Below are 21,099 nucleotides of genomic sequence, written 5' to 3'. Positions count from 1 at the left end.
TCAAAAATTCATTGTTTTTTTCAGCAGGAATGGTATTTGCAGTAAAGCCACAGTATCCACAAATTTACCATTTTCTATTTATAGGAACCATACTCCAATTAATAATCTTTAGTAAAGCCACAGCAACTAAAAATACCATAGTTTCATTATACTAGCTATAGTTTATGTTTGTAGTTAAATGATGGTAATACAAATGGTAATAAATCCAACAAACACATGGCTTCTACACTTTACTATTTACAAGAACCTTACTACTTACTGGTAAATTGCTGCTAAAACTGGTTAAGGGAATATACAAAATAAAAGAACACTGCTCATTAATACATATAGGCCTAGGGGGCTAATGAGGATAATTAGGCTAAATGATCATACAGGATTATATCTAAACTAAACATACATGTGCTAAACATATAAAGCTCTTAAAGGAGTTGCTCACTGCAAAATTTGCCCCCATTGACTTTCCATAGTAGGAATAAAAATGACTATGGAAAGTCAATGGGGGCAAATTTTGAAGTGAACTACTCCTTTAATTCAACTGATACTGTGAGCTACTCAGTGTATTCAGTAGGTTTCTTCAGAGGCATAAGGTATACGCCAATAAAACAATGCACAACTGAACTGACATAAAGGAAATTTACTTTTAATACTTGAGTACTTTTAAAAGCACGTACTTCTGTACTTTTACTTAAGTATCTGTCTTTACAACTTTTACTTGTAGTGGAGTAATATTTGACCAGTAGTATCTGTACTTTCACTCAAGTAAGGAAGTTGTGTACTTCGTCCACCTCTGGTATTTACTGTACGTCTTTATTCAGAGATTATGTTCTCTAAAGCTGATGTGAATTGAGCTAACTGCTTTAGGATTCCTTTCCTTTTATTTGATATAAGCTATGATTTAAAATGATAATAAAAAGAAAATATTAAACATTGAGATAAGAACATTACTTTTGTTTTCAACCTGAGAACATATCAACCAAATCAAACGTTAGCGAATCTACTGCTCCTGAAAACAACTACTTCAAGCACGCCCTCTGCTGGTATAAATGATCGAATGCAACACACGAGATAGTGTGTACAACATTGAGTAGATTCAAGATATGCAACTCAAAAGAATGCTTAAAATTACGTACATTGTACAGTGAAACGACTTTAAATGACATTACTCTCTCACGTGTGCCAAATGTAAAAACAGATGTGCGGGAAAGGGACCATATGGCCTCCTTCACCTTTCAGTCCATCTCAACACCTCAATCTAACACAAACTATTGTGATGGTTGTTTTAAAGAAACATTTGTTGCACATCTTCATTTCCAATTTTAAAACTGTTGTGATCAATATTGAACACAAAAGGTCAACTGGGTTAACTAGATGATCTAATTAAGTAAGATTCTCTTTCTTAAACTTCCAATCAGATTGGAACCACATTGTCTGAATGTTTAAAATAGTTCAGGTCCGACCAAACAAGTATGCTGATTATTTCAATGTTCTATCCTCCCATATAATATTGTAATATTTAAGGAAACACAATTTTAATTCAACTGTGTAAAACAAAGCAAGCTTAATAATTATTTAAAGTGCTTCTAAATAAGTAAAAGCACAAACCCCTGAAAACAATTTGATAGTTTCAGTACTTCGTGAACTTTAGGATGAGGTGGACAAAAGCGGAAGGGGGGCGGGGCGCAACATATAGATCTGAGTCAGGAGAACATTTTGTGCTAAGAAGTTAGAACACATGCCTAACTTGAAACTTCAATTCATCTCCACAACAGATGAAACGTTATTAACGTCAAAGTTGAACGGGCGGGTGGAATAAAATGCCCTCTAATACTTCTGAATACAAGCCACTTTAATAAATACATTTGAGACGAATACTTCTTTAACCTGAGGGAGTAATGTTGCAAATTTGAACTTTTGTAAACATTGTATCGGTCGTCCATAACACACTATTTCGACCATAAAAAAACTCATTTTACCTTTAAATTTTTATAGAAAAACAGACATGGATTTATCTCGCGATAAGTGCAATCTTCCATCTTGCCACGTTCCAGAGTTGGCAAAAACGGGGGATGTAAAGGGCGGTCCTGCCTCGCAGGTATCCACACGATTGAATAAAGTCACTGGCATCTGCTCGACGATTGGATAACATTTTAATTTTCTCCGCCTACATTGCCTTAGTATGGATATCACTGGTCGAATGCTTAGTCACTCAAAAGGGGAAGGGTTGCTATGGACTTCAGCGTATGAAGGCATAGGGATTTGATTTTGCAGGGACTCATCAGCATCAGAACTGAGACTAGAATTTAAGACCATTCAATTTCTTCAGCACAATAAAATCAACGAACCAACAATTGCAATGGCTCCGAAGAAAAATGCAAAAGGACATATCAAAAAAGGTTCGTAAATTGACATTTTTTCCGAAGATACGCGTTACCTCACTAGCCTTTTGCAGAAGGCCTTAAAGTTAATCGGGCGGCGGTTGCCAGTAATGATTTTGCTGATGTAACGTTCATTTAAATTGCTCAAGTTGCATTTGGGTTGGGGTTATAAACCACAAACAGCCAATATTAAAATACATTACGTGCGCGTGGTCGAAATGTACCCCCAGTGTGGAATGTAGACTAAAATCGTACTTTATAAACTAACAGTTGCGCTACATTATAACTAGTTTACGTGCGTTTACGTATAAGTTACGCCACCACATTTGCTTCAATCAGCAGCGTCACAGTCTGTTTACTTGAACATTAGACTGCATTCCTTTACTCTCTACGGCCTGGTGTACCCATTTGTTTTTGTTAATTCAAACGGCAACACGTTCTTGACCTATATTTCTAATGTTTGCTCATGCTGGAGTCAGGGTTGCTCAGCGAGATCTTCTAAATGCTCACGTGTCAATATTGGTTGAGTGTGGGAGGGGTTACACGTGGTCTCTGGGGTCCCGTATTCCGCCAGGGATTTAAAAGACCACTTTCCTTTTCCTTTGTTTGTAGGAGTTAACGCTCTAGTTGAATTTCGTAACTGTTGTTATGTAAGAGTGATCATAATGTATTTGAAAACTAACGTGGATAAAGCTTTATGTAATAAAGGCCGAGAAGGCACGCATTTCTGATTTTAACCATGTACCGTGTGACTTTGTGATACAATTTAGATTAAATGCCTGCTTGCTATGTTACGTGAAGAGAGACCATCTGCAAAGATTTCTTCTCCTTTTAACTCCATTCTTTCGGCTAATTTCGGTTCTGCGAGTCATTCCAATTTTCTCGATCAAAGCCATTAACTGGTTTCCTGTACCTAACGCTAATACAATAGCCGCGCCTCTGTCTACTGAAGGTTCTGCAAGAGTTCAATTCATTGTAAATCCAGTTGTTCTAAAAAGTAGTGTAAGCCTCCACCTCTTTTATTCAATGTTGAAATGACTCTTTTTAGGGCTTTTTCAGATGCACAGAATATCTGGCAGGATGCCATAGAAATGGTAAAGAAATGAGTCCGTCATGGGTGGTGTGCTTTAAATAACTCTGCATGTTTTTAATCTGGTGCATTTATACTAGTATGTGTGTTTGTGTGTAAATGGTTATTGTTGGTAAATAAAGTTGAATGTGCGTCACAAACATGAATCAATGTTCACAATGGTCATGTGAAGATTGTTTTGTTTATTCAAGTCCATACGTTCATCACCAGCCAACAACCAGATGTTCTTATGAAAAATAGATATATAACATTTACATTATGGTGTACCTATAAATGTTTGTAAATTAGACTTCGTGATCTGCTTGGGATTAAGAAAACTTGTGAAATGCTTGTATTGAATACGTTTGTCCTATGCCCATTGTACACTATTGACTTTTAAACCACAAATTCACTGTGATAATGCATTCGGTGAGAATGTGTGCTGGACTGGTCATACAGGATTCCAGGCAGGGTTAATTGCTGATAAGATCACATAATGGGTAAAGTGCCATTGCCTGACCCCCAGATTGAAACTGCTTGCTTGGAATGGGATGCATTGAGGCGTGTGTAGGTATGTCTGAAGAAGAGCATTTCAAAGCAAACATGGCCCATAAAATAAAGCATTATGTACTTACAAAGGCATTGTCATAGCAACTTATACAAAGGCAATTCATGAGCTACAAAAGATTTTTGATACACAGTATTTCACAGCAGATCAATTAAATAAACGAGGGAGGGGAAGAAGTTGATCGGGACACAATGGAAGCCATCTGATAACCTGTGGATTTAGAGACAAGTTAGGCACGTGTGACTAAGGGGTGTGTCTTGTTGATGAAGTCTGATAACAGTGATGTAGTTTAAACTGTACTGATTTGGTATTATGTAGTTTTTTTATTCTCTGATAATGTTTGTTTAATGTCAAATCAGGTTTTCACAATTTTGTAAAGCTGCTTTTGACAAATCCAATCTGAAGCCACTGGTTTCATGTTTGTTGTTACAACAAGACATTAGTGAGTCCTGTCCTTGTATGGGGAATGAATAGCACTTTGGCAGGGAGTCACTAAAAGTTTGTTGAGGAGTTTAGTTTACACATAACAAGAACATATAAATGCAGTTAAGCATTACAATTGTGGCTTGTTCATTTCTTAGATGGTAATTTGGTGACCAATCAGCCTTTTCTGTTTTGTGGCTTATAGCAGGATGGAGTGAGAGCTACCCCTACCCTTTCATATGAGTGCTTGAGATTTTCTGGCTTTCATGCGGACCGTTCTAAAAATAATCCATTTGCTGGTCTAGTTCCATATTAAGTTCCGGCACAATTCACCAGGAACAAAAGCAGGAGAGCAGCAGTTGTAGAGAGGTTTGGGGTAGGAGGACCGGGTTAAAAGACGCTCTCTTATTCCCCACTTCGTTTTATGGAATGGGGGAGCCACAGGCAGAGGTCAAGGTGGTGAATGAAGAAACAGGTTTGTATGTGTTTGCACTGATATAACCTTCAGGATGAAAGATGACATTTCATTAAGCTTGGGGGTATGAGATAAAGCCTTAGTAAAAATGAATCGTGTCATTTTAAATGTTAAGTTTATTAATCAATTTAATTTTATGTTTAATTTGCATGGTGTGTATAGGAACATTGGAAACTTGATTATACGTATTACTGCTGGATGAGTCGTCTTTTGAAATCAGTTTGACAAAATATTTTTCTTGTCTTGAGGGTGTTTGCAATACTGTTTGTATAGCTGTAACTAACTGTATAGTTTGCATCAGTTTCGTGCTGTGCGTGCATGAGTTGCTTGTGTGGTTTGACCTAGAGAACGTAGCGGACAAAACACCTGTTCATTCTTCCCACCAGAGCTCTAAATGCAGATGTATTTATACCAGGGTTCCAAGGGGAGCGTCAGCAGCCTCAGAATAACTGTACTCTTTTAGCCTTGCTGCTTTGTCACCTTCCGATTATTATAGATGTGATTTGATGTAGGGCTGTCACGATAAACCGACGCTAAATATCACGTGATTTATGCAGAGCTTTTGAGTGAAGTACGGGAAAATGCTGCTGCATCCGAAAGCCAGAGGGCGCTCTCGTGCGGAAACTCCAAATACGCACTGCAGAAGAAGACCATAACACTTTCTAGAATCTGGGAAATGCCTTTGGACATCTTTTTATCACTGTTACTCAAGCAGTATGTGTTTTTCTGTGTTTTTGGTGTGTTATAAGTTGCCCATGCATGTATTAGACACGTAAAATTGCACAAATAAAAGTTTGGGAACAAAAGATGCATTCTATCTAAAAGCGAATGCTCAACCAGACTTGCCTGAAACACCTCGTGTAACCACACCCCGGCGAATCTATGTAACTTCGTAACATGATTTGTCTAAGACCGCCCAAATCTACACGTAGTTAAGGTGGGCATAATTTTAAATCTCATTGTATCGCCTGTCAGTACAATTGCTTTGGAACCTGATGTTCCGAATATGGTAAGAGGCGTTACATTTCCGTGAAATGCTTGCAGTATTTGACCAATCACTACGCACTGGTGAACTGGCCAATCATAGCACACCTCGCTTTTCAGAGCGATGAGCTTTGTAAAAAATCAGCGTGTTTCATAGAGGCGGGGCAAAGAGGAGATACAAACATGCACGGTATGTGGAAAATACAACGTTTTTTAAACTTTAAATGGTGTATACACATTGCGTTACATCTAAAACAAACAATAATATTCGTTTTAGCCGTGCAATATGACTCCTTTAATGATAATAAAGTATATTTATAATGATCATGTTTGACGCGTGTTGCTTTTTCAAATGCACATTAGGGCTGAACGATTAATCGAAATCGAATCGCAATCGCGATGTGAGACGTTGCGATTTGCTAATCGCAAGAGGCTGCGATGTGGAAACGATGTGAAATATAGGAAACGCGTCTGTTCCAAGCCCGCTTTGAGTGGCATTCTTGCTAACCAACAGAGTGAGCGCACCTCCGTTATGCCTAATCAAAAAAAAAAAAAACAAAGCGGGAGAGAGAGAGAGTGTGTTATTATGGCATCTGCAGAGTCAGATCGATCATATTAGGCAAATAAATACTAAAGAACCGTCCAATTCAGAAGACCGCACACACAGCCTGTGTTATACTCGCTCTCTTCCCTGCGTTGCGCTTCTTGCGGACGAGCCGTTTAAACTTGACGCGCACACATAGCCCGTTTCATACTCACTCGTCTCGCGGACGAGCCGTTTAAACTTGATGCACACACACAGCCTGTTTCATACTCGCGCGACTCTTCCCCGCGTTGCGCGTCTCGCGGACGAGCCGTTTAAACTTGATGCGCACACACAGCCTGTTTCCTTGACGCACGCGCGCACCCTGTGTCAACTCACGCCTAGCTCCGCGTTTCAAACAAATGCAAATTCTATCTAACTGTTTTTTCACTTGGATGACATTAAACATTCAGCACATTTTCTACTTGTTTTAAAAAATCCCACATACTTAAAAAGTAATAAATCAGCCTATGTAACCCTTAAATCCATAACATTTTCTATTGTATTAGTGAATTATTAAAATAGTTCATAGGTTACAATGGGAGTTGTATTTGTTTTAATGGAAACTATAATGTACACTGGTATTTGGATTCTATTGGTGTGATGTAATCTTGAAGCTGGGAACCAATTGAACAACAGTAAGCCCGATTTGAATAATGCCCAAAACACACTACAAAAATGAATTTTGTAATGGTTTTAATGGAAACAATTAGAATTTCTGTAATGTTTTTTGTTGTTGTTTTCTTTCAGCAGGGTAATTATACCCATACTGTGCTCCACACAACAATATTGAGCTGAAGCTTGAATTAGAAAAGTTAAAATCGCAAATCAAATCGCAATTGCAATGTCTGTCAAAAAAATCGCAATTAGATATTTTCCCCAAATCGCACAGCCCTAATGCACATTATAAGCGACTCAAACTCGCACTGCTTTTAGATCGAGCAGCATTTCCTACTGATCCCAGAGACGTGCTTCACGGACAAGCTACACATTAAAAAAAATATCGACACATTGCATATCGCAGCCAGCTCGATTACAATAGGATTTTGTGGTATCGCGATAAATTGTCGTGCAGCCCTAAAATTATTCATAGGAATCTTTCGTTTAACTAAAGCAGATGTCGCATGGATCATGCTTTTTAAAAATGGAAACAATTGGTTGGTCTAGACTTTTAGCTTTATGCAGATATAAACAGCAATTTCCATAAAATATGGTGGAATGTTCTTATGCACACATTAATAAAATAATAATCCCACTTTAAAGGCATGGGTTTATTATGTGCATGTATTGCTTATTGATACGTGTACAATATTTTGGTACACTGAACTGGTAAAGGGATAGTTCACCCAAAAATGAGAATTCTCGCATCATTTATTCACCATCTTGTCATTTCAAACCTGTGTGACTCTTTCTTCAACAGAACACAAAAGAAGATATTTTGAAGAAAGTTGGTAACTAACTGCACCCATTAACTTGGACACAAAACCAGTGCAAGTGAATGGGTGCCGTCACTGTTCAGTTAACTTTCTTCAAAATATCTTCTTTTGTGTTCTGTGGAAGATAAAAGTACAGATTTGAAATTACAAGAGGGTGAGTACACGATGACACAAATGTGACAGTTAATCTGTGTTTGCTTTTATGCTGATTTTATTTTTGAAATGTGTGTAACCTCCTTCTTTATCGTCATACAGAGGCCAAGCCGCAGCAGGCCAATAAGAATGGCAAGAAGGCAGAGGGTGCAGGAGGAACCTCCTTCTTCACCTGGTTCCTGGTGCTTGCTCTCCTGGGCGTCTGGACCTCAGTAGCTGTGGTGTATTTTGACCTTGTTGACTATCAAGGTGTAATAGGTAAGTCATCTATAGATTTCGCTTTGAGATCTCTTTTGCATAGGGATGCACTGATAAGGTTTTTAATGCCTTTTTTTAACAAACAACTGATTCCGATGCTGACATTTGTCACTTGCTCAATTATTTAACATTCTGTCATTAAAATAGACCACTCTATTGATCATGTTTTAAATAAGCCAAGAAGCAGTAAGGTATGCTAGCTAGTTTACTTCTGCAGTATCAAATTATTTTCATTGAACATGGATTGGATCCAGTAATCATCTAACAGGAGGCACAGAGTAAGGTTTGAAAAAATAAAAATAAGTAAACATGACTATCTTGAGAGAGAATTTTTGCATCAAATATTTTTTGATAACAACATTAACTCGTATTTGAATTTTTCTTGTAACTCATATACAGGTAATTCTAGTGCTGTTGCTTTATATATTAAACATATTTTTTTGTCCCACTAAAGTATTAATTATTTTTGTTATATTGACCTTTTTCACTCTATAGTTGATATGCAGATGGTTTGATCAAAAACAGCTTGTAAAATATTGTTGTTCATACATTAGTGCATCTCTGCTTTTGCAGACTTTTTTGTATACATTCATTAATATACTTATACTTTAATGTAATTCTTTTAATAACTGGACTTAATTTTGCATGCAGCCAAAGCAAAGGACTTGCGCTATAATCTTTCAGAGGTATTACAAGGTATGAAATCTAAAGCATTATCTGAGTTCACCTTCATAAACCTCATTTCATTGATAGAACTTATCATTCTCAATTGGTGTTTTTGGTATCCTTTTTTATAATGAAAATGGGTAGTTGACAAATAAACTGCATGTGCCCTATGGTATGAATTTAGGAAAAAAAAGGCAAATCTTTATTATGCTATTTTATATGATAAATATACTGTATATATTAATAATATATTATTAACAGTTTGCTGTCACACCATTGGACACATGTATGGTTTATTTGTCAACTACCCAGATATCATAATATATATAGTATAAGATTCTTTACCTAACACACATGTATTAACCTATGTAATTTGTCACATTAAAATATTATTGAAACTGTACAGACTTGTCACTTGCCAACATACCTAGTTTTTGGGCAAATAAACTCTTTGTTCGGACAGATGGCAAAAATTCTCTTGAAAATGTGAAATACAATGTTTACAAATTTGATCCAATCTGGTTTGACTTTCTATTAAAATCAAGCAAACTATGTGATATTCATTATAGTGACTGGTGGAGGAAATGGTGTATTTGGAAACAGTATATGACACAAGAAGATTAAATTCGATTTGAATTACTTTACTAGGGAAACTTGTATCCTATGATGCCGATGGGGATGGAGACTTTGATGTGGAAGACGCCAAAGTTCTACTAGGCAAGTGCACTGATTTCAATGAATTTATTGCAAGAATTTACATTTTTTTGCATGGCTGACTTTGGTTTACTTCTGTGCAAAATTGAAATTAAATCAGACCAATGCACGTGCATGGTACTTCATCATGCTATTGTATCATCATTTTGTTCAGCCCACACCCTTTTTTGATATAAGATCTTGCATGAGTTTGTGAATAAGACCACATCGACAATATTAAAAGAACTTGTTTGCTACTGGGTAAGAAAATAAAGATATTTATTTTTCTCCCTTTAAACCACCCGAGCCCTACGTTCATCCAAAACTGTTCCATTGATGCTTTTCACGCATGTTTCTTTTTCCTCATCATGTTCTGTACCTTGGCGTCTTCCGATTCTTTTAAAGCATCTTTACCCCCTTTTTATAGCATCGGATCTTTATCTACTTAACCTTGCAAACCACCTCCACCCTTTCTCTGTTTTCCTGCTCTCCCACTGTTTTCTCTTTCCCTCGCTCTCCTTATTTTCCCGTCTGTGTAGGGCTGACCAAAGATGGCAGCAAAGAAAACTCAGACTCTCTTGAGGAAGTGCTCGATATGTTAGCAGAAGAGGGCACTGATTGGTTTCAAGGTTTCTTCACATTCCTGTATGACGTTATGAGTCCTTTCGAATCGCTAGAGGATGAAGAAACCGAGGCAGCAGCGGAGGATGTTGCTGGCGCATCACAGACTGAAGGGGTTCAGGGCCAAAAGACATGCGTTATTTTAGGCCTTCAGAATCAATAGTTTTCTACTGCGATTGCGACAGAAGCACTTTATTAGAGGTGGACTTGCTCCCTAGACGTCTTGGGTTTTGTGGCAAAGACTTGAGAAATGTTTTGTTGGTAAGATTACCAACAGGCTCTTTTGGGAACCTGTGAACTCTCTGATGATGTCATTATGAACATTTACACGTTTGTAAATATGTAGATTGTGCTATTACAACAGCTAAATATATTGACCTTTTTCATATGACCTAAGTGCTGTAAGTTCTGACAATTTAACATATATCTGCAGCATGCCTCAGTTCTCTTATCACCAACAACATAGTAAATATGAATTCAGTATGTACTGTATATTTAAGTTTTTCTTACAGGTTAGCACTGTGCATGAAACAACATACCACTTTTAATTTTCTTTGTGTCTGTGGGCTGTAAATAGTTTATTTTGGGGCAATTTTCCTCCTCAGGAATTCAGTGTTTTGTCTTTTTTGGTAGTGCTAAACACAGAATAAGTAGTTCAGTATAGGTGGTTTGTTACGCTTTTGTTTTTCCTTGATCAAATGTAAGCTGCCTTTGCGTTCCTTCTTCAAAGAAAATATGAACTGGCATTATTTTCCTCAGTTAACAAAAACTACGTAAAGTAGTAAGGTACTGTGGTCTAAGTTATGAAAAACGTAATCGTTTCTTCTATGCAAGAACTAGTTCAGTCTTCTCCAGGAATCTTCTCCTGAACCCCAGAGTTCTGTAACGTCAACAATTGGTTCCTACCTGCCAGTCGAAAGAACCTGTAATGGTGTGCCTACCAAATGTACTGTAGTGTTTATATATAGGTTCTGTACTACCAGTCCTAGAGGAGCATAAGTTTCAATCATGTAAATGTAACTTGCTCTTCGCACACTTTTTCCTACACACACACCTCAGGAATGATTTATGATAATGACTGTGCTTCAGGACTTGATGTGTTCTTTTGGCTAACTATCGCTTCACACAGTTTATTTGCCTAGAGAGCAAAATACGTTCAGAATACATATTGTTATGTAGCTTTTTAGCCGGAGTTGGAGAGCTACTACAAAAATATTGTACTTGTCTTAAGATTGAGAGATATCTGTAGTTGGACTGACTGCGCCTTCCAACCTTTTTTTACATTTCTTGCTTCCCTCGGGTCATTTCGATTATAATTCAGATTTTTTAAATGCACTTTGGCTTTTATCTGTGTTTATTATATGTGCTCACATGTTGATATCCGGTTTTTCAAACATTACCTGTCTTGTAATTGCAGTTGGTTTGTTTAAGATAGAAACGGGTTTCTTTGATTATTATGTAAGAAAAATGCCTTTAACCATTAATTTTTTTTAAAATCAAAAATGCATTCAGGTTAGACATGGGTGGATTAATTTGTCAATATCTTTTTCACACATTCCTTTGACACTAATGAAAGGAAAGGCAGGGCTTGCAAGCTATGACTTGTTTTGGGTAGCAAACGTTGACTTATTTTGACATTCTGTCTCATTCACACCAGATGAAAAGAAAGATGTTTCCAGAAGAAAAGGTATCTTGCACACTTGATCTTAGTGCATGGGGCAGACTAGCCTCTAGTGTGTTATGAGAATTTAACGGGGATTAAAAAGTTGATTTTGGAGTTTAAGATGGATTTGCATGATGGAGCTGACATTAAATATATGTCAAGTTACATTGTTATTTTTCTGTTTATCTGAGGAGTGTTTAATAGTAATTTATATATTTGCAGTTAATACTCTAAACCTGCATGTATTTAGACACTGCTTTTACAAACAAAGAACTACAAACTAATGTAGTTCCTCACTATATGTTTGTTAAAAGTGTATTCCCTTTCTAAGCAGTTTACAGATAGTACGAGATTTGTGGATTTTTACAATAAATAATCCTGTATGCTATATCACAACATGCTAATGAGGGTGCTCTGAATCCTGTTACTTACAACCCTAAAAGCGTTGTTGTGTGGCTTGACGTGTGAGTGGTGTTAGAACTTAGTTACAGTAATTACATCATCACTCCCCAGAGCTTTCCAGCGCCAGAGATGTTGGGTTGAAGCTAAGGGAAGCTCTAAAGCAACAGCTCACCATCATCCATGAGAGAGTGGAGGCCAGGAAGATAGCTAAAATGGCACTGGCAGAGGTTAGGAGCATCCTAGCCAAAGAGGAGGAAGAGAGGACCTTGAGCCGAATAAGGGAGGAGTCGGAAGCCAAGGCCTGGGAGAGGGCTGAGGCACTGCTGAAAGAGGAATCGGAGAGAATAGAGAAGGAAGACGTGGAAAAGGCCATGGAGAGGATTAGAAAAGAGAAAGAAGAGAGGGAGAAAATGGCAGAAAGAGAAGATGCGAAAAAGGCAAAGAGGGTGGAAAAGGATGAGGAAAAGTCAGATGCGGAGAAGGCGGCTCACTACAAGCCTGTTGAGGAGGAAAATAAAAAGGTTGAAAAAGATGGTAAAGTCAAAGGACCCATGAAGGTTGCAATTAAAAAGAAATTGTAAGAGCTGGTAAATGTTTTTATACAGTTCTACATTTTGTGTAATTTGCGTTAATATCTGGCTGAACTGGATCTCAGTCCTGATACCTTCTCGAGCAGGACGTCCTTATTTTCTTAAAGTGATAGTTCAGCCAAAAATGATAATTCTGTCATCATTTACTCACCCTCTTGTCATTTCAAACCTGTTTGACTTACTTTCTTCCACAGAACACAAAAGAAGATATTTTGAAGAATGTTGTTAACTGGCACTCATTCACTTGCATTGGTTTTGTGTCCACACAATAGAAGTGAATTGAGGCCAGTGCTGTTCAATTACCAACTTTCTTCAAAATATCTTCTTTTGTGTTCTGTGGAAGAAAGAAAGTCATACAGGTTTGAAATGACAATATGATAGGTAAAATGATGACAGAATTTTCATTTTTGGGTGAACTATCACTAAGTGGCATGCAGTGAAAGTTTATGGAGCGTTTGAGTGGTTAAAGCCAACAAGGTGCTAGTCACTGATCATCATGTGGAAATCCTTTCATTTCTCTTAATATTTTCTTTATTAGAAGGTAGAATCTTAGTTTACTCTAAATTCAAGTCATAGAGTTATGATTTTAACCTTAACATGTTTCTGATGTCAAAAACGTAGTGTTACTTTATGGACAAGAAGCTTCTTGTGTTGTCAATAAACTATGAATCTCTACATTTTTTTCAGTGCTTCGTATATTTTTCTTTGTGATGTAAAAACAACTAAAAGAATATTGAACATCATGTGCTGTTTATATCATGCTTCAAAAACAGTACTACTTTCACAAGAATGCTTGTCTTTCCTCTAAATCTATAAACTGTTCTATAAATAATCGCTTTTCCTCTTACTTCACCTATTGGTCAGTTGAAAATCTCAAATGAGTACCTTTTTGTCTGTAAGACGAAGTATAGAAAAGTTCCCTTGTGTAAACCTAAAGTCTCTCGTGTGACACAAAAGTAAACCAAAAGTCATCTGGCCACATGCTTGTTTCCTGTGATTGTATTCCACACATGCCTCATGTATGCACATCCACATGTGAAACCCTCAGGACTGACAGATAAACCCAGCATTGTGACCGGTGAATCAGTTGAGGATAAACCTGAACCTGTGGAAGAAGGTAAAGTGAAATCACATACAGGATCTGTATATCCTTCACACAGTGTTTATCCAATGAACATAGGTTTTATGTTTTCGCAATCAATAATTTATTTAAAATGGACATAGATGTATTTTGGCCATTCTAGTCCAGTGTTTGTTGAATTTTAACAAAATCAAACCTCATGAGTGACAAAGTCATCCAACAGCAATGTGAAAGAATTTTTTTTCTGCAAATAGAGACAATATTTTTATTTGAAATTTAGGAGAAATGTTGTTAGTAGTTCACAGAATAAAACGAAAATGATCATTTACCAGAATACCTATAAAAGTACATTTTAAAATCAGAAAAATGGTCTCTGAAATGGTCTCTTATTTTTTTTCCGTGGGTGTATGTTTGAATAAGAAAACGAGTAAGATGTGACTTGTCTTTACAGATCATTAAACATTAACACGGTCAATAAAGACATATGTAGCACTTACATTCTTTCTAAAAATAACCCTGATTGTCACTTTTGGGTGTTGGAAACATAAGCACTTTTGTACCAGGGACATAGCAATGATAAGCCAGTCTTACCACACAGCATCAACATTGTTGTGTATTCCTCACATAAAAATAACCAGATTGACCTGCAGGAACAGACGTGAATGACTAATCTTGTAAAGTGACATTAAAATATGTGTTTTGTGACTGAGTTTGTCACACAACAGAAAAGTGTATTATTAACCACCCAGCCAAATTTGAATGGAGTAAAAAACATCCAAGTAAATAAAATAAGTTATCAAAATCTTGGAAAAATAAGCAGTACTCTCTGCTCTCAAACGCTAGGGGCATGTCCGCTGTTATCGCTGAAGCCCCGCCCACTCACGGCGCTCAACCAACGTTGAGTCCCCAGCCCAGTAGGCTATATGTGAATACATTTTATGGGAGGATTTGAATTCAAACTCTTGCCAGTCAATGCGCAGTGATTCTCTTTCCGTTCGCGTTTTTCTCCTCCATCCATTCGCGTCTGCGTTACCATTTGCTTGTTATTTGGCGTGAGATTTGTTTAGTTTAAGCAGAGTGAGAGCCTGAGAGCGTGTGCGTGAGCACTAACAACCCTGAGCTCGTGAGCAGACACCTGATGCCAGGTGCTCTAGTGATAGGGGAGGGGCCATGCATGCTCGGACGCTCCATTGCATCATCGATCTCCCGTTTTAGCCCCGCCCAAAAAATGCTGAACAGAGAATTGGTGAAAAACTGTCTAACGGTTTAACTCCACAATTCAGTATTACATACTTCTGAGTCTTTGTAATTTGTTTCAGCAATACATTTCTAACATCTATAATGTGTTTAGAAACAATTCTCAGAATTCTCTTTACCTGGACTTTAAGATCTTGGTTGCATTATACATTATATTCGTGTAAAATACTAGTAACTACATGTTTTAAATATGGGTTAGGGGTTCAGGGGGTTAGTACACAGTTATACAGTTAGTACATTGTTATACAGTTAGTACACAGTTATACAGTTAGTACATTGTTATACAGTTAGTACACAGTTATACAGTTAGTACATTGTTATATACTGTAGTTAGTACAGTTAGTACTGGTAAAACGTGTGTGTACACATGCTTGTACTAAGGCTATACAAAGGCTCTTGATTCAGAATAATGGATGCTGTTTTTCTTTAAACAGATTAGTATAATAGTCAAGCAGTGTCTATTATGAACAGTGTATTTGTTTTTGAATTTGTGTCGGTTATAGATTCATAGTTACATTGTGGGGTTAGTCTCAATGCTCAAAGAACTTTTGTTGTTTTTAACTGCTTATGTTTCCTGCTCCGCTCCAGAGTCTATTGTGGAGGAAGAGATTCAAGCCACGAAAGCTGAGAATTCCGTTCCGCCGCCACCAGGTAAAACTTATAAATATGTAATTGTCACTATTTGACCCTTAAAAATTACTGTAACAGTTCATGCAAGAAGAATTTTATTACTTTTCTGTTTTGATCACAAACCTTTGTTTTAGTTCTAGAGTAGTTGTTGTGGCTTTAGTAATTATTGATACTTCTTGTACAATTTAATAATAAAAAAGTAAAATTGAGTAAAACAGTGTGTAGTACTTGACCCCTGCATACATCGTTTGTTAATTAAATATTTTGGCACCTACCAAGAGTTTTGTACTCCCAATTAAATTGTTTTGTTCTGCAGAACCTGAGGCTGTGGAGGAGGAGCCAGAGGCGGTGGAGGAGGAGCCAGAGGCTGTGGAGGAGGGGCCAGATGCTGCGGAGGAGGAGCCAAAGGCTACGGAGGAGGAGCCAGAGGCTACGGAGGAGGAGCCAGAGGCTGCGGAGGAGCAGGAAGTCCCAGAGGAAGAACCTGAAGTTGTGGAGGAAGAACCAGAGGCTGTTCCTGTTGAAGAGGAAACTGAGGAGGAGCCTGAACCAGTGGAGGAATCTGTACCACTTGAGGAAGTGGTTGAGGAAGTTATTGCAGCGGAGGCTGCACCAGTGGAGGAGGCTGCACCAGTGGAGGAAGCAGTTGAGGAGGCTGCACCAGTGGAGGAAGCAGTTGAAGAAGTGGTGGAGGAGACTGCACCAGGAGAAGATGAAGTAGAAGAAGTGACAGAAGAAAATGCACCAGTAGAAGAAATAGTGGAGGAAGCCGTAAAGGAAGCTGAGCCAGTGGATGAAGCGGTGGAAGAAGCAGAACCAGCAGAAGAGCCAGCAGAGAAAGCTGAACCAGCAGAGGAACTTGAACCAGCAGAGGAACCAGCAGATGATGCTGAACCAGTAGAAGAGCCAGTAGAGGAAGTAGTAGAAGTGCCTTCAGAAGAAGAAGAAGAAGAAGAAGAAGAAGCTGAGGACGAGGACGAGACAGCAACAGAAGAGGAAACTGAACAAGTGGAGGAACCAGCAGAGGAGGCAGAACCAGTGGAAGATACAGAACCAGTGAGTGAAACACCTGAAGAAACAGCTGAGGAGCCTGTCCTTAATGAAGAAACAGTACCGGAAGAAGAATTAATAGAGGAGACACCTCAGGAAGATGAGGAAGTAGAAGAATCCACAGTGGAGGAAGTAGAGCTTGAGGAGGAGAATGTAGAAGAACAGGGTACAGTTATTATGTTTTGGGTTTGTTTTCAAAGGTTAAAGGGGTCATATGGCGCAAATACGTGTTTTTCTGTGTCTTTGGTGTGTTATAAGTTGCCCATGCATGTATTAGACACGTAAAATTGCAAAAATGAAAGTGTCTGAACAAAAGATGCATTCTATCTAAAAGCGAATGCTCACCCAGACCTGCCTGAAACGCCTCGTGTAACCACACCCCCACAAATCTACTTCAGTTCGTGGTATGATTTGACTAAGACCGCCCAAATGTATTCGCAAGTAAGGTGGGCGTACCTCTCAGCACAATTGCTTTGGATCCCGATGTTTCAAATATGGTAAGAGGCGTTACATTTACGCCACACGCTTGCAGTATTCGACCAATCACTACGCTCTGGTTAACTGGCCAATCATAGCACACCTCGCTTTTCAGAGCGATGAGCTTTGTAAAAAATATGCGTGTTTCAGAGAGGCGGGGCAAAGAGGAGATACAAACATGCACGGTATGTGGAAAATACAGCGTTTTTGAACCTTGCATCGTGTATACACATTGCATTACATCTAAAACAAACAATAATATTCGTTTAGTTGTGTCATATGACCACTTTAATTCAGAATGGTGCTCATAAAAGAAAAGAAAAAATATGATGTTTAGACAAACACGTAACAGCAAGATGTCGAAAATGTTTGCAACAGACTAGGTGAGGAACACAGAAAATGCAAGTCATATGGTGAAGTGCACAAGAGTTCTATTTACTCTGTTTATTTTGATCTGTGCAAACAGTCTGCTTTAGTGTTTCTACAATTCAGCAAATACAGACATAATCATTCAAACAATCAGGGTGTGCCAAGCAATTGGTAATGATGTTTGTTTCTGTCCAGTTAAACAAGTCAGTAAATGTATAGTTTAGTGTGCATAAATAAAGTGTGGTCCCTCCTGTTTAAGTACAAACCAGAATGTTTATGCCATGCCCTTTAAGGTGAAACTAGAATTTGATCTTTAGACTTGCTTTAATGTGAAATGTGCTTTGTTTTGGCACAGAGGAAGCAACTTCTGAGGAAGAACAGACTGAGGAAGACATTGCAGGTTTGTGTTTTTATTTGACATTTTTTTAAACAAGCGATTGACATCCCTTTATTGTATTGAAAATCTGTTCACTTAGCTGGTTTTACTTACTACTTTTACTGAATAACCTATTTACAGAGGAAATTACTCAGACAGAAGAACAACCTGAAGAGCTTACAGGCTACAAATGTTTTGCCATTGATATTCTGTCATATTGGTTTTTCTTTTATGAAATGTTCATGCAGAGCTAAAGGTTGCTGTGTAAACAATTAACAAGATACATTTAGATGTATTGAACATCATTCGCTTTGTGTTACAGAAACATAAAGCATGAGGCAGTATGGAGGATGAGGAGAGGACCAGCACTGCCTGGCATTCCACTGGAACTGTGCAGCTGCCAATTCTCATCTTGGAGTTTTTTTTTTTTTAACTCAAGCCTATTTGTTAATTGATAATGTGGTCTCTTGTGTATAATACACTTTTTAATGTTTCTGTTTGGTTGTTTGATTTTTCTCCTTTCCCTTGCAGATCCTTATAATAATGACAAAAGGTTTTGTGTCCATCCCCTAACATAGATGTGAAGTAGCCATTTTTGATCACGGCTAATAGTCAGATTGTCGTTCCCTATTCTTTGTGTTTAAACAGCATCATGTTGCTTTGTAGCTCAGAGATATTGACATTTTATTCAGAATTTAACTTGTCAGCATGTCTTCATCAAATCTGTCTTTTTGCTTTAATGTGAAGGTACTATGCAAAGCTGCACTGATCTTGCGCTATGATTTCATCTTTAATTTTTGTACTACCGGTATGTATTGGGTCTGCATTTCCAATGTTGCATATCAAGGACAAGTTTATGCTGGCAGGTAGATAATTGTCATGTGAAGTGTGTGTGGAGCCTTTGGCGTGCATGTTTGTATGTTGGTTTGAAAGTTCAAACGTTAACCGTTTTGCGAAACAATCTTTTGAGCCATTTTTCTTATTAGTAGAATGTTTTCTCATTTGTCTTTATTTCTGCTTACTGTTAAGATTTGAGTACCTCTCTGTTTTTTGCCAAGATCTCACAATGAGCAGAAGACTTTCACTAGCAAAAGTTTTCATTTCATTGTGATTCTGCTCTGTGACATTGTAATACAGCTAATATGGACCAGTCCAAGACAGTGTACATTCCCTTCATAGGGTGTTCATAGACTTATATTTGGATGAGCTACAAGCTACTTGTTCCTGACAGACACCATGTCTACACCAAACGGGCCATGACAACATGCTTGTTCTTAATGGGTTTGTCGCGCCCCGCCGAATCCAGTGTGGAATTTTTTTTAAATTATAATGGGTTCTAATGCGTTTCTAATATATTTTGTCGTGTCGTGTCCGGTGTAGACACGGTGAGACACTCCAGCTGCTGTGCAATTTAAATGGGCATTCTTCATTACATATGGTGTAAGGCTCCGTATGTAATGAAGAATGCCCATTTAAATTGTGCTTCAAATATAGAGCAACCTGTTCTATAAAATACTTTTAAAAATACTAATATTTTTATAGCGGTATAAATCTAGTGCTTCATCAGTCATTACATGCAGATTAATTTGTTAACCTCACAGCCTGTGCATTCCATGTGCATTTATGTTGCTCCTTTCAACTGCTGGAGACCGTTTTGTTGTCTGCATACAGAAAAGAACGTGACTGGGGTGTCTTGTCACTAGAATATATTTCGCTAGATTAGTTTGTATTTACTATTGTCAACAGTATTGCCATGGTTATTATAATACGGTGTATGTCTAACCTAAAATACAGAGTAATTAGTTAAGTAATGACTTTGAAGGAAACTCTGGCTCTTGTTTCACTGTGGATTCTTTTCTCCTCAAGGTATTGTTTTATGTACACTGTGGTTTTACGGGCCCTGCCAGAATAAAGTTTATGTGATGGGCTTTAGAAAATGCTGCAAATCAATTGTTTTACTATGGCTGCAATGTATTTTTGAGGTTTTTTTTTATTACAACAGTAGAGGGCATTCTGGACCCTTAACACATTTGAACGCGATGTGAATTTTTAAAGTGGTATTAATTTTGCTTATTACAAACTTATTTCTTTTCTTTTTTAGAATTTTTAAGAATTCATTTTTTTAGGATTTGACGCTTTATAGTTGAATTGAATTTTACAAAAGTGTTAACCTCTAAAAGCCATATGTAAAAGGTTGGATTTAGCAACCTTGATATAGGCCATACTTCAGTGGACAGACACCTCACAACCAGCAATAAATAATTTATAAACTGAAGTTTACTGAATACTTTGTATTCAGAGGTTTACATGAAATCCTGCTGTATAGGCTTACTGGTTTAAGTTATTGAGGTGATTGTGGTTTTAGGGAGTTTTGGGTAACTTTGACACATCTGTAAACTGTAAATGTTTGGAGTGCTGCAATAAAGGTTGGGACAATGATAAAACCACCTAGACCTGTGTTGTTTTGTTCTACCATTTTGTTAAAACCATTATTCCTTATCACTGTAATATTACTGTTAAGTATTTTCTTGCCTTGAACTGCTTAGGTCATCTGCTGTACAAATGCGCACATCAGGAAACCATAAGGAATATTCAAGGGATTCTAGCATAAGGCAATTCATGCATTTAGTTTCTTGTTAAAGAGATGGTTCACCTAAAAATAAAAATTTTCTCATCCTCAAAGCCTGTATATGACTGGAGAAATACGATTTTGAGAAATATCTTGTGGCATCCGTACAATGAATGGGGGGCAACATTGTGTAAAGTTACCAACTTTCTACAAAATATATTTTGTGTTCTGCAGACAGGTTTGGAATGACATTACAGTGAGTAAAGGAAGATTTTTTAATTTAAGGACGTTCAACGAAAATCTAAGGATAGATATATAAAATATGTGTACT

At 37.6% G+C, this 21,099-nt stretch overlaps 1 protein-coding gene across 4 annotated transcripts; it reads left to right on the top strand.

Moving 5' to 3' along the window:
• Window positions 1-2,237: 2,237 nt before the first annotated feature.
• asph (aspartate beta-hydroxylase) lies at window positions 2,238-20,669 on the top strand. Of its 4 annotated transcripts, XM_057333550.1 has the most exons (10): window positions 4,662-4,910; window positions 8,169-8,324; window positions 8,976-9,020; window positions 9,639-9,707; window positions 14,008-14,076; window positions 15,886-15,948; window positions 16,244-16,551; window positions 16,582-17,143; window positions 18,179-18,223; window positions 18,522-20,669. In XM_057333550.1, exons 1-10 carry the CDS (start codon window positions 4,865-4,867, stop codon window positions 18,527-18,529), a joined length of 1,371 nt encoding a protein of 456 aa, XP_057189533.1. In that variant the 5' UTR covers window positions 4,662-4,864; the 3' UTR covers window positions 18,530-20,669. The 4 variants fall into 4 exon arrangements, with proteins under 4 accessions (XP_057189532.1, XP_057189534.1, XP_057189531.1 ...); XM_057333549.1 differs by lacking the exon at window positions 4,662-4,910 and adding an exon at window positions 2,238-2,393 and having other exon boundaries at window positions 16,244-17,143; XM_057333548.1 differs by having other exon boundaries at window positions 4,657-4,910; window positions 16,244-17,143.
• The last annotated feature ends 430 nt before the right edge of the window (window positions 20,670-21,099 follow it).

The sequence above is a fragment of the Triplophysa rosa genome, linkage group LG5, assembly GCF_024868665.1.
Source record: "Triplophysa rosa linkage group LG5, Trosa_1v2, whole genome shotgun sequence".
In the NCBI taxonomy this organism is placed as follows: domain Eukaryota; kingdom Metazoa; phylum Chordata; class Actinopteri; order Cypriniformes; family Nemacheilidae; genus Triplophysa; species Triplophysa rosa.
The sequence above is the reverse complement of the archived record's forward strand: the minus strand, read 5'-3'. Positions and strand labels throughout refer to the sequence as shown.

Excerpts from the sequence above, each read along its gene's own strand:
- asph (XM_057333548.1), top strand. The coding sequence starts at position 4,865 with ATGGGGGAGCCACAGGCAGAGGTCAAGGTGGTGAATGAAGAAACAG. Across the intron at positions 14,077-15,885 it reads ACCTGAACCTGTGGAAGAAG|AGTCTATTGTGGAGGAAGAG; the intron begins GTAAAGTGAAAT and ends GCTCCGCTCCAG. Across the intron at positions 15,949-16,243 it reads TTCCGTTCCGCCGCCACCAG|AACCTGAGGCTGTGGAGGAG; the intron begins GTAAAACTTATA and ends TTTGTTCTGCAG.